Consider the following 13,098-nt stretch of genomic DNA (forward strand, 5'->3'; position numbering starts at 1 on the left):
TTGAGTGCTCAGGGATACAGAGTAGCTGGACCGAAGGTGCAACCATATCGGAGAGGTATCTGTTGAGAGCCAGACTAAGGAATGATTCCTGAAAGAGGGCAGCAGCTCTTTCAGTAGTTGTTAGGGGCGTGAGTCAGGACGACTTAAACGGCCGTATCAACATTACTCAGTCCTCTTGAGTACTGCGCAGCTGAAAGCAATGGAAAACTACAGCTGCTTTTTTTTCCAAGAAAATGTGGCTCTCTGCATTTTCACATAACAATAATGGAGGCGCCTTCCTTGGTAAAATATTCCGGAGGTAAAATAGTCCCCCGTTCGGATCTCCGGGTGGGGACTACTAAGGAAGGGGTCACCAGAAAAGTAAAAAAATAACATTCTACGAGTCGGAGCGTGGAATGTTAGAAGCTTAAAAAAGGTTGGTAGGCTAGAGAATTTAAAAAGGGAAATGGATAGGGTAAACGTGGATATAGTAGGAATTAGTGAGGTTCGGTGGGAAGAGGAAGGCGACTTTTGGTCGGGTGACTTTAGAGTAATTAACTCAGCGTCAAATAATGGGCAGGCAGGAGTAGGTTTCGTGATGAACAAGAAAATAGGGAGGAGAGTGGAGTATTTCAAGACGCATAGCGATAGAGTCATTGTAATAAGGATAAATTCAAAACCTAAACCGACAACGATTGTTAACGTCTATATGCCTACAAGCGCCCATGATGATGATGAGGTAGAATGTGTATACGAAGAGATTGATGAAGCAATTAAACACGTAAAAGGAGATGAAAATTTAATAATAGTTGGAGATTGGAATGCAAGCATTGGAAAAGGCAAGGAAGGAAATATAGTGGGTGAATACGGGCTGGGCAAAAGGAATGAAAGAGGGGACCGACTTATAGAGTTTTGCACGAAGTATAATTTAGTAATTGCCAACACCCAATTTAAAAATCATAATAGAAGAATATACACTTGGAAAAAGCCAGGCGATACTGCAAGGTATCAGATAGATTATATCATGGTTAAGCAAAGATTTAGAAATCAACTCGTGGACTGCAAAACTTACCCTGGAGCAGACATTGATAGCGACCATAATTTGGTGATAATGAAATGTAGATTGGGGTTTAAAAACCTGAAGAAAAGGTGTCAGATGAATCGGTGGAATTTAGAGAAGCTTGAGGAAGAGGAGGTAAAGAAGATTTTTGAGGAGGACATCGCTAGAGGTCTGAGTAAAAAAGATAAGATAGAAAATGTAGAAGAAGAATGGGAGAATGTTAAAAAGGAAATTCTTAAATCAGCAGAAGCGAACTTAGGCGGAATAAAGAGAACTGGTAGAAAACCTTGGGTTTCAGACGATATATTGCAGCTGATGGATGAACGTAGAAAATATAAGAATGCTAGTGATGAAGAAAGTAAAAGGAACTATCGGCAATTAAGAAATGCTATAAACAGGAAGTGCAAACTGGCGAAAGAAGAGTGGATTAAAGAAAAGTGTTCAGAAGTGGAAAGAGAAATGAACATTGGTAAAATAGACGGAGCATACAGGAAAGTTAAGGAAAATTTTGGGGTACATAAATTAAAATCTAATAATGTGTTAAACAAAGATGGTACACCTATATATAATACGAAAGGTAAAGTCGATAGATGGGTGGAATATATTGAAGAGTTATACGGAGGAAATGAATTAGAAAATGGTTTTATAGAGGAAGAAGAGGAAGTTGAGGAGGATGAAATGGGAGAAACAATACTGAGATCTGAATTTAAGAGAGCATTAAAAGATTTAAATGGCAGAAAGGCTCCTGGAATAGACGGAATACCTGTAGAATTACTGCGCAGTGCAGGGGAGGAGGCGATTGATAGATTATACAAACTGGTGTGTAATATTTATGAAAAAGGGGAATTTCCGTCAGACTTCAAAAAAAGTGTTATAGTAATGATACCAAAGAAATCAGGGGCAGATAAATGTGAAGAATACAGAACAATTAGTTTAACTAGTCATGCATCAAAAATCTTAACTAGAATTCTATACAGAAGAATTGAGAGGAGAGTGGAGGAAGTGTTAGGAGAAGACCAATTTGGTTTCAGGAAAAGTATAGGGACAAGGGAAGCAATTTTAGGCCTCAGATTAATAGTAGAAGGAAGATTAAAGAAAAACAAACCAACATACTTGGCGTTTATAGACCTAGAAAAGGCATTCGATAACGTAGACTGGAATAAAATGTTCAGCATTTTAAAAAAATTAGGGTTCAAATACAGAGATAGAAGAACAATTGCTAACATGTACAGGAACCAAACAGCAACAGTAGCAATTGAAGAACATAAGAAAGAAGCCATAATAAGAAAGGGAGTCCGACAAGGATGTTCTCTATCTCCGTTACTTTTTAATCTTTACATGGAACTAGCAGTTAATGATGTTAAAGAACAATTTAGATTCGGAGTAACAGTACAAGGTGAAAAGATAAAGATGCTTCGATTTGCTGATGATATAGTAATTCTAGCCGAGAATAAAAAGGATTTAGAAGAAACAATGAACGGCATAGATGAAGTCCTACGCAAGAACTATCGCATGAAAATAAACAAGAACAAAACAAAAGTAATGAAATGTAGTAGAAATAACAAAGATGGACCACTGAATGTGAAAATAGGAGGAGAAAAGATTATGGAGGTAGAAGAATTTTGTTATTTGGGAAGTAGAATTACTAAAGATGGACGAAGCAGGAGCGATATAAAATGCCGAATAGCACAAGCTAAACGAGCCTTCAGTAAGAAATATAAGTTGTTTACATCAAAAATTAATTTAAATGTCAGGAAAAGATTTTTGAAAGTGTATGTTTGGAGTGTCGCTTTATATGGAAGTGAAACTTGGACAATCGGAGTATCTGAGAAGAAAAGGTTAGAAGCTTTTGAAATGTGGTGCTATAGGAGAATGTTAAAAATCAGATGGGTGGATAAAGTGACAAATGAGGAGGTATTGCGGCAAATAGATGAAGAAAGAAGCATTTGGAAAAATATAGTTAAAAGAAGAGACAGACTTATAGGCCACATACTAAGGCATCCTGGAATAGTCGCTTTAATTTTGGAAGGACAGGTAGAAGGGAAAAATTGTGTAGGCAGGCCACGTTTGGAATATGTAAAACAAATTGTTAGGGATGTAGGATGTAGAGGGTATACTGAAATGAAACGACTAGCACTAGATAGGGAATCTTGGAGAGCTGCATCAAACCAGTCAAATGACTGAAGACAAAAAAAAAAAAAAAAAAAAAAAAAGTATTTATTCTGTTTTTTAATAGATACATATTTTTATACTTAATTGATCGGTTTTTATATTTTTATAATATTAACACTGAGATTATATTATCGTTAACTTTTTTTTATTTTTTATTATTTCAGATCCTGGCTAGTGGTAACAGTGAAGAAGGTAAAAGACCAATAACAAGTTTTGAAAAGGATTTATTAAATGATTTCAATACTTTAGCAGATTTTTATAAACAGGAACTCGATTTAGAATTTAAAGACATCAGTAAAGGTATAATACATGTGAGTGTTACAGATTTTTCAAATGCATTACTCGTTAAGAAAGAAGAAGTCGAATCGAAACACCCAAAGTGTGTGGAAAAAACAGAATCTGTTAGTAAAGATATACTTGATAAAATTTCACTCAGTAAAAACTGTTTTGATAAATTACATGAAAAAGTTGACGAAGCAAAAAAATTATGCGATAATGTTAAAACTATATCAGATTTAGATAAATTATCGCTTCTTCTACTAGAATATAGAAAAACGAAAAACAGTGATATAGCAACGTGTTTTAAAAAGAGTTACGATTATGCGTTTACTAAAAAGACAGAAGAGGTGGCAAAGATAGACTCTTGTGTAAAAGATTCGAATTAAGGATAAACAGATTTACAGCACTTAAATATATATTTACACATTTATCTTGTAATATTTTATTAAAAAAAATAATAATACAGTTTATGAAAAATTATGGTAAACTATCAATAAATCGTCAAGTACTACTACAAAATAGAAAATCAAACAACTGAAACAGAATTTTTTTTTTTTTACCTGATACTGTAGTAAGTGAAGAACTAACTTATTTAAATAATATTAGTAATTTATGCATATTAAGTAATAAACGCCCAGGGGCTGGTCTAGTGGTTAACTCGTCGTCACGAATCAGTTGTTTAACAGCTGATTTTCGAAGTCGAAGGTTCTCAGGTTCAAATCCTAGTAAAAGTTCGTTGTTTTTACGGAATGGAATATTAGACAATAAATACGGGTGTACTTTGGTGGTCGGGGTTCAATTAACCACACATCTCAGGAATAATCGGTCTGAGTCTGTAGAAGACTACACGTCATTTACATGTCATATACATCATCATCTCATTGGTCTGAGGAGGGAGTTGCTTTTTGTTTATTAGTTGAACAGACTGCAACGTAACCCACCGGGTTGGTCTAGTGGTTAACGCGTCTTCCCAAATCAGCTGATTTGGAAGTCGAGAGTTACAGCGTTCAAGTCCTAGTAAAGCCAGTTATTTTTACACGGATTTGAATACTAGATCGTGGATACCGGTGTTCTTTGGTGGTTGGGTTTCAGTTAATCACACATTTCAGGAACGGTCGAACTGAGAATGTACAAGACTACACTTCATTTACACTCATACATATCATCTTCATTCATCCTCTGAAGAATTATCTAAACGGTAAATACCGAAGGCTAAACAGGAAAAAGAAAGACTGCAACGTACACATTACAGAAAAGTTTAAAAAAAAAAAATGTAATAAACATAACAACTGTAAGTGAGATGAAATGAATCCCGTTTCAAAGAAGGTTGAAGACGATACAAATTTTTAATTTCCCATAATATGCTTAATAAAAAAAAAAAAATTGAGAAGCGAAGTGATTTCCCATTATTTTCTACTAAATATAAGGTTGCATATCAGTATACTAAGCTTACCAAAATCCAGGTAATATTCAGTTAAAAGGTTAAGTATTCCAATATTCAGGTTGAATAGTAAAACATTTCCTCGTACAGTGAGCAACAGTTGCATTCAAGATATTTTATTTGCATCACGACTATAAAAATAATGTTAACAAAAATCGTTGGAAACATTTTTAAAACCAAAAATTTGAGGTTTTGGTTTTGAATCCATGACGGAAAAGTCATAAATTTAAGGTTAATTGATAACCCTAAATCTTTTTATTACTAAAAAGATATAAAAAAAAAAATTGTTGAGCTGGGAATTTAACAGCACTTTTATGTTGTTTTTAATTTCCTAATTATGGAAAATGAATATCGGGGTTTTAAAGCTATGTAATATTTCTCAAGTTTCACGTACATTGACTAACTTATATATGAAATGAAAGAAAGAACACTTTAGACAGTTTTAGATTTGTGGAGGCTCATTTGAACTGATTCCAGTACTTTCCTCTTGAAAGCGCTACTAGCAAAGATGGCAACCCCCAACAGAATTTTTTTTTTTTGTCTTCAGTCATTTGACTGGTTTGATGCAGCTCTCCAAAATTCCCTATCTAGTGCTAGTAGTTTCATTTCAGTATACCCTTTACATCCTACATCCCTAACAATTTGTTGTACATATTCCAAACGTGGCCTGCCTACGCAATTTTTTCCTTCTACTTGTCCTTCCAATATTAAAGCGACTATTCCAGGATGCCTTAGTATGTGGCCTATAAGTCTGTCTCTTCTTTTAACTATATTTTTCCAAATGCTTCTTTCTTCATATATTTGCCGCAATACCTCTTCATTTGTCACTTTATCCACCCATCTGATTTTTAACATTCTCCTATAGAACCGCATTTCAAAAGCTTCTAATCTTTTCTTTCTGATACACCGATTGTCCAAGTTTCACTTCCATATAAAGCGATACTCCAAACATACACTTTCACAAATCTTTTCCTGACATTTAAATTAATTTTTGATGTAAACAAATTATATTTCTTACTGAAGGCTCGTTTCGCTTGTGCTATTCGGCATTTTATATCGCCCCTGCTTCGTCCAACTTTAGTAATTCTACTTCCCAAATAACAAAATTCTTCTACCTCGGTAATCTTTTCTCCTCCTATTTTCACATTCAGTTGTCCATCTTTGTTATTTCTACTACATTTCATTACTTTTGTTTTGTTCTTGTTTATTTTCACGCGATAGTTCTTGCGTAGGACTTCATCTATGCCGTTCATTGTTTCTTCTAAATCCTTTTTACTCTCGGCTAGAATTACTATATCATCAGCAAATCGTAGCATCTTTATCTTTTCACCTTGTACTGTTACTCCGAATCTAAATTGTACTTTAACATCATTAACTGCTAGTTCCATGTAAAGATTAAAAAGTAACGGGAATAGGGAACATCCTTGTCGGACTCCCTTTCTTATTACGGCTTCTTTCTTATGTTCTTCATTTGTTAGTGTTGCTGTTTGGTTCCTGTACATGTTAGCAATTGTTCTTTTATCTCTGTATTTGAACCCTAATTTTTTTAAAATGCTGAACATTTTATTCCAGTCTACGTTATCGAATGCCTTTTCTAGGTCTATAAACGCCAAGTATGTCGGTTTGTTTTTCTTTAATCTTCCTTCTACTATTAAACTGAGGCCTAAAATTGCTTCCCTTGTCCCTATACTTTTCCTGAAACCAAATCGGTCTTCTCCTAACACTTCTTCCACTCTCCTCTCAATTCTTCTGTATAAAATTCTAGTTAAGATTTTTGATGCATGACTAGTTAAACTAATTGTTCTGTATTCTTCACATTTATCTGCCCCTGGTTTCTATCTGCCCTATCAGAAAGCGTTCTGTATTTTTATTTTGCAGTTTGCAAACTGTGAATCTGTAATTACCGTTCAGCGTGCGTTCCGTTTGAAGTTCTGTTGTGATCCCTGAATGATAAAAACATTCGTAAATGATATAAACAACTTGAAACCACTGGCTGTATTTGTAAAGCGAAGAGTACAGGACGACCGAGTGTGTCCAAAAACAACGTTGAACGTGTATGAGTCTTTTGTGCGTAGTCGTAGGAAATCCATTAGGAAGGCTGTCCGGGACTGGACTTGTTTGCCGTGGTCTCCACGGTATGATCCCGTGCGATTTTTTTCTTTGGAGCTTTATAAAGGATCAAGTGTATGTGCGATAGCTAACAGCTTACCTCCCCGACTTGAGACAAAATATTGTAGCAGCTATGGCATCAATTACTTAGAACTTGCTGATTAAAGTATGATATGAACTCTCCTGTCGGCTGGATGTGTGTGACGATTGGTGCTAATATTGAATATTTATACAAAAAACTGTTTGAGTTGCTCTTTCCTTTCAAGTATAATCTATTAATGTAAAAAAATAATAAATATTACATAACAATTGAACCCCGACATTAATTTTGAAACACACGTTATTAAACAACATATATAAAACGTATACTACTGGGGTCAAATTTTGTACGTCACGGATTATGCATATCTTGACGTATCATGACCCCCTTCTAACAAAAAAAAACAACAGTAACAGCATTGAAAAATTCCGGAAAAAATTTATGTATGTTGATAATATATGTAATATGTCGACCTTTTTTTTCCTTGACACCTCCAGATTAGATGGATGGATCGATTTACATGAAATTTACCATGTTGAATACTCTATACGGGGCAATGACTCCATTTAATTTTAGTCGAAATCGATCAAAGTGGAAATTGATCCTTTATTTCAAAAATTTACTGAACGGGTAGCTAAATTTTTCATATAATTTAATGTCCCTTACATAGCTAAGATACATTCTGATGTTGTTGGTCTTATTTAAACCTTCTCCTGAAGGGATGAGGGCAAATATGATTTTTTTATTTTTTATAGTTTATGGGCTCAAAGTCACATTCATGAAATAATTAGATTATTCCATTACATCAGTATGTAACTTTGGTTATGTGTTTGAACAACTGTATTCATGGGTGGGGATAATAAATCTAACTTGCTTTTATACATCAATTATCGTTTTGCTTGATATCTTCAAACTGGAAGTCTGATTTTATAAAATTTTGGTACGATGACTACTGGATAAGGTCATTGATGCCATTTAATTTTCATTACAATTTTTCAAGGGAGTGATAGATACGGTTATTATGAATTCCATACCTAAAACGTTTACTAATAGTAGAATAAATATTGTTACGTGGTTATTTTTTCAATATTTCACTGTTGAGCAGTCATTTAATAGGTACTTGCGACCACTTTTGAAACTAGCTATTAAAAATATTAAATGACCTATATTTTGGTTAGGATTGTCGGTCCCTGAAGTTTTATAAGATTATACACTTCTGTTTTTAACCCCCTTTAAAATAATTTGTCATAATCTTAACCTTTCCATTCAAACCTTTTGAATTGTCTTATCCATGAAAGCACCCTGGGAACTTGGGGTGATTTCATATGGTATGTCGTTTTTTTGTTGAAGAATCTACTAATTTTTTGTTTGTTTGATGATATCGCCACATAAGCTTGAAACTTGTGCGTGGGATATGGAATTTTTAGCATATGAAAAATGACATGCTTGACCGCGATTCGAACCTGGAACCTCCGAATGAAAAGCCGAGACACTAACACTTGCGCCACGGAAGCCGGCTTTTTAACGGTTGAAGATTGTTTAAGAATTACCAAATTTTTTTAACATTTATATAGATGTTAACAAAATGATTTTAGTCTCTGAATCACTAATCAGGGGCTGAATCAGGAGATAAAAATAAACTTCATGTGAATAAAAATAGGATATTTTCGCTTCATTTTCCCTAGGTCTATCACTCTGTGATTTTTTAGCAAAATTAAAAAAATTTCACAAATTGAGAAATGATGTTTTACAAATGAGAAATTTTGAGGCTGTTTTATAATTATTAACTAGCGGACCCAGGAGTGCTTCGCTGCTGCTAAAGTTAAGTATATGAAGTAAATAAATTTTGTATTACATCTGACAAATTATATTACAAAAAAAATACAATGTACAATATAAATTCAATATTAATTGTATTTCAATTAAATAAATCAAAATCATTGCAATGCTTGGGGATGAACAATGTTTTTGGTGATTCTGTTTGGCGGAAAAATAAACAAATCGCTACGTTTCCCTACGCGGGAGCATGCAACGTATAATTGACCATGAGAAAAACATGGATTTTCCAAATTCAATCCACATACTTGCAACGATTGACCTTGTTATTTGTTTGTCGTTACTGCAAAAGCCAGTTTAAATTGAAATTTCCATCGTTTGAATTGGATGCAAGCTATATTTAATTCAGATTTATACTGAAATGCAATGTGATGATCAAGTGATACAAGTTGATGCAATCGATTATTTTCACGTTCTTGTAAAGTATTTGTAGCACGTAACTGCGACATATTTAATATAGTTCGTCCATTTCTTCTATATTCACTTATTTTTTTGGCACCAATTATGTGTCGACCAAAATTTTGTCGTTCTGGACGCATTGTTATCTTTAAATTTCATAAAGGTTTTATCTTACACACAAATATTAATATTATTTATGTTTTTTTTTTATTTATTTTTTTTTAACTTACGAAAACAATTAAACGGACAACATTACGAAAACAAAAACATGTATATTATTAATTCACTATTAATTTTCTTTCTTTGTTCTTATGACCTCCGGAATTTTTACCACAGTTCAAACTTCACCAATCTCACTACTATATAAATCATAAAAAAGAAATGTATGAATAAATAATGTAAAACTTCTTTTACTTAATTTAATCTCGTTGTACTTATTAAGAGATATCGTCTATATTTATTTATCATTATCTATATCGATCGTTGTCCATGTCAATATCGACTTCCTCAGACAGTTATTATGTGATTAAATATTATGTTAAATTATTGAAGTGAAAACTTCTTCAGGCGCATTGTGTCAGGAGATTTGTACATACGAATTACGTGGGAACATGGGGAAAAAACGCCGACCCGTAATCAAAATCTGTAACGTAACGCAAGACGCTAAGCATATATATAAATATATATATGAAAGGGAAAAAGGCATAGAGCGAGAATAGATATACGCATATATGAGTGTGTAGTATAATATGTAGTAGCAAAGGACGGGTGGTGAGAGAAAAAACTGCCGGTGATTCACAATAATTATCCCTCACTATCGCTCATAATAATAAAAAAAATAATTGCTTAAATTCAATGTAAGTATAACATTTACGCAAGAATGGCGGGAGTTTCAATATTTCTCCCTACAGATCGCAGAGCCTGGAAAATGTTTCTTGCTGCTGTATCTTTCTATTATCGGGAGGGTTTCATAAGTTATTTAGAGGCGGTTATACATTTAAAATTTTATTTATGTACGGATTTGGTAATTTGCATATGGTCCGTATGGAACACCGTGAAATTTATTTACTGGTTCTGACCGTGGGAGACTAAGCTTTTTGAGCCTAGTAATCCCGGCGTGATTCCCCTTCAGTCCATCCGCTAAAGTCCTTTCGGTACCAGCATCTATGGGCTAGCAGGAATGCGTCTAACGGAGCCTTAGTTATTTAGAGGGAGAAATGCGCCCCGTTCTCCGGAGGTCTCTTCGTGGGACGGTGTGGGGTGTTGTCTAGGTTTTTATAGTTTTAACAAAATTTAATTGCGAAAACGGTCACCTTCGCGGCCGGAATTTTCACGCGGTTTCCATTTATAGGTTACGCGATATAGAGGATACTAAGCCTGGTTTGTCATTTTTTGACTCTCGTACTTCACGGTGGTTCGTTTAATACGGTATGAGGCCGTTTTCTTATACCCTGTGGAGTACGGTCCTCTCAAGTCTAACATATTATAATATTTATTGAGCTTGGAAAACATATGTGAAGATTTTCAACTCCTAATTTATATGCATTAAAAAATCATTAACCTTGAAAATATGTAGGTAAAGATTGCTGTTTATTGTTAAAAAATTACTTTATATGAAATATTTTGGTCCTGCAATTCTGGGGGGCGAATTTCGCTTGCGCTAGTACCTCGATAACGGTGGCCGCTAGACGCATGGGACTAGGACCTGTCGTTCCGGGTGATTGCAAAGCACCCTTTAGCGTTAACCCTTTCAAATTCGCGTTAAAAATGCCCTAGGACGCACCGTTTTTAGATACGTCCTTTTTTTAATTACCGAAAGATATGTCTGAGAAATTCCGTTTCTTACGTAAAATATAAATAAAATAACATCAGCTGTCAACAATTAGCTATAACAACTATAAAAAATACACAACACCCGCTTTCTCTGAAAGTAATGATGACTTATTGATGCAGAACATCATTATAAATTTACAGCGTTAACTGAGTAGCTGTTAGATTATAAAAACCAACAATAATTTTGAAGTTTGAATGTGAATAATGATCATTGCATATATTAAATAATTATCAATGATAAACACACATATCGCTGAAAGTAATGATGATCTACATAGTCATCATAAATTTAAAATTAATCATCCTATTTGCAGTTAATGTATATGTTTTACTATGAATTCTTCAGTAAATCAACTGTTTCAACATGTGAACACGCATTCATCATTGAAAGTAGCCGTTCTTTAATATATTCGAATAAATCCGTGAAAAGAGACGTGGAGGTTCAATATTCAATTTTTTTGTTGTAGTTTTGGGGGCATCTCAAACCTGTGTTTTACTTTGTATTTTACAGTAAATCCACTCTTTCAACGTGAAAATTTAACTACAAACAGGGGATAATCGTGAAAAACACACGTTCAATTGTGCGTCAGATTGGTTCTTGGGGGCAAAGGTTAAAGTGACTATTTAATGTAAACTGTATATGCTACTTGTAATATATATTAATTCGAAACGATTGCAACCCCATTCAAGTTTTCACTTCGGCCGTGCGGTCTTAAGCACAAATATGTTTTTATATTATTAAATATTATGGAACTGAACTCTTCCGGGACAAATAATAAATTGTAAAATTTTCAGCGAAATCGGTTAAGTTGTTTTTGAGTTATTAGAGCACACACAAAACGAAGATTGGCTTTTATTTATATAGAAAAGTAATAATATTTTAATTGAATTATTGAAGGAAATGAAAACAGATACAAAACTGTCAGATTGCATTATGTTTCTGTTCTACTTTGACAATTTCAGCCATATCTTCGTTGCGTTATCTACAATATATATATATATATATATATATATATTTTATTTTTTTTTTACTCAAATTAAAGTCAAGAAAAACATGTTTGTCAAAAATTTCAATTTTTATGATATTCGGAAGTGGCCATTTTGAAGTGGAAAGAGAAAGTGGCTATTGAATATATAATTATAATAATAGACTATGATTATAATACGAACAATAATAAAGAGAAGAGGAAGAAGAGATGAAGACAAAAACTTTAAAATACACTACTTGAATTTTGAATAGAAAAGTAAGCAAGTTAAGTCAGTAAGTATACATTAAGTTAGTAAGCACAGTGGCAGTGTTAGAACGCGGTAGGGTAATACTATTTAGCTTAATGATCACTGAACTTGAGTCGTTACAAGGAACACTGCCTCCTCAATCTCTTAACTTATCTCACTCTGAATCTCCCTAATTACACCTGACTGAGTACTACATTCCATCCGTCCTCCAATTTAAACGCACACAATTTCAGTACACCTAACTCAGAACGAATTCATTCATTCGATGTGAAATGTAATTTTACATAAGATTTACCTTTAGCAATTTCCTGTTATTAATGACTAAATACATAACTTATCTCTGTATAATATGTAACACAAGAATATATTAGATTATCTTCTTTTATCAATTTATCGTGAGTAAATTTAAATAAATGAATAGTAATTAAGTTAATTTACATATCGTTAATTTGAGAATGCTACGTCACAAGTGTGTTATTAAATTAGAATTCTACTGATATAATTGTTATTAATAAGCTAATAGTAATAAATACGTCTTGAAAATTAACAAAAAAATTATACATAAATAAAATGAATGATTTTAGTGCACAAAAATTTTAATTTAATTTATATATTTTGGTTAAGGGATGTTTAGAAAAAAGACAGATTATTTATTGTATGTGATATTTAGAAATCATTTTTAGTACCTAAGCGACGGGAGTGTTTTTAACGTTA

General features: G+C 33.4%; 2 protein-coding genes across 2 annotated transcripts in view; one reads left to right on the forward strand and one right to left on the reverse strand.

Moving 5' to 3' along the window:
• Window positions 1–4,035, forward strand: part of LOC142326477 (uncharacterized) — a 28,908-nt gene extending 24,873 nt beyond the window's left edge. The window contains exon 2 of the mRNA XM_075369051.1: window positions 3,376–4,035. Coding sequence (XP_075225166.1) covers window positions 3,376–3,876 — 501 coding nt within the window. The 3' untranslated portion in view covers window positions 3,877–4,035. The remainder of the gene's footprint in view (window positions 1–3,375) is intronic.
• Window positions 1–13,098, reverse strand: part of LOC142326414 (neural cell adhesion molecule 2-like) — a 390,692-nt gene that overhangs the window by 76,723 nt on the left and 300,871 nt on the right. The gene's annotated exons all lie outside the window — the stretch shown is intronic.

The sequence above is a fragment of the Lycorma delicatula genome, chromosome 6, assembly GCF_047948215.1.
Source record: "Lycorma delicatula isolate Av1 chromosome 6, ASM4794821v1, whole genome shotgun sequence".
Classification (NCBI taxonomy): domain Eukaryota; kingdom Metazoa; phylum Arthropoda; class Insecta; order Hemiptera; family Fulgoridae; genus Lycorma; species Lycorma delicatula.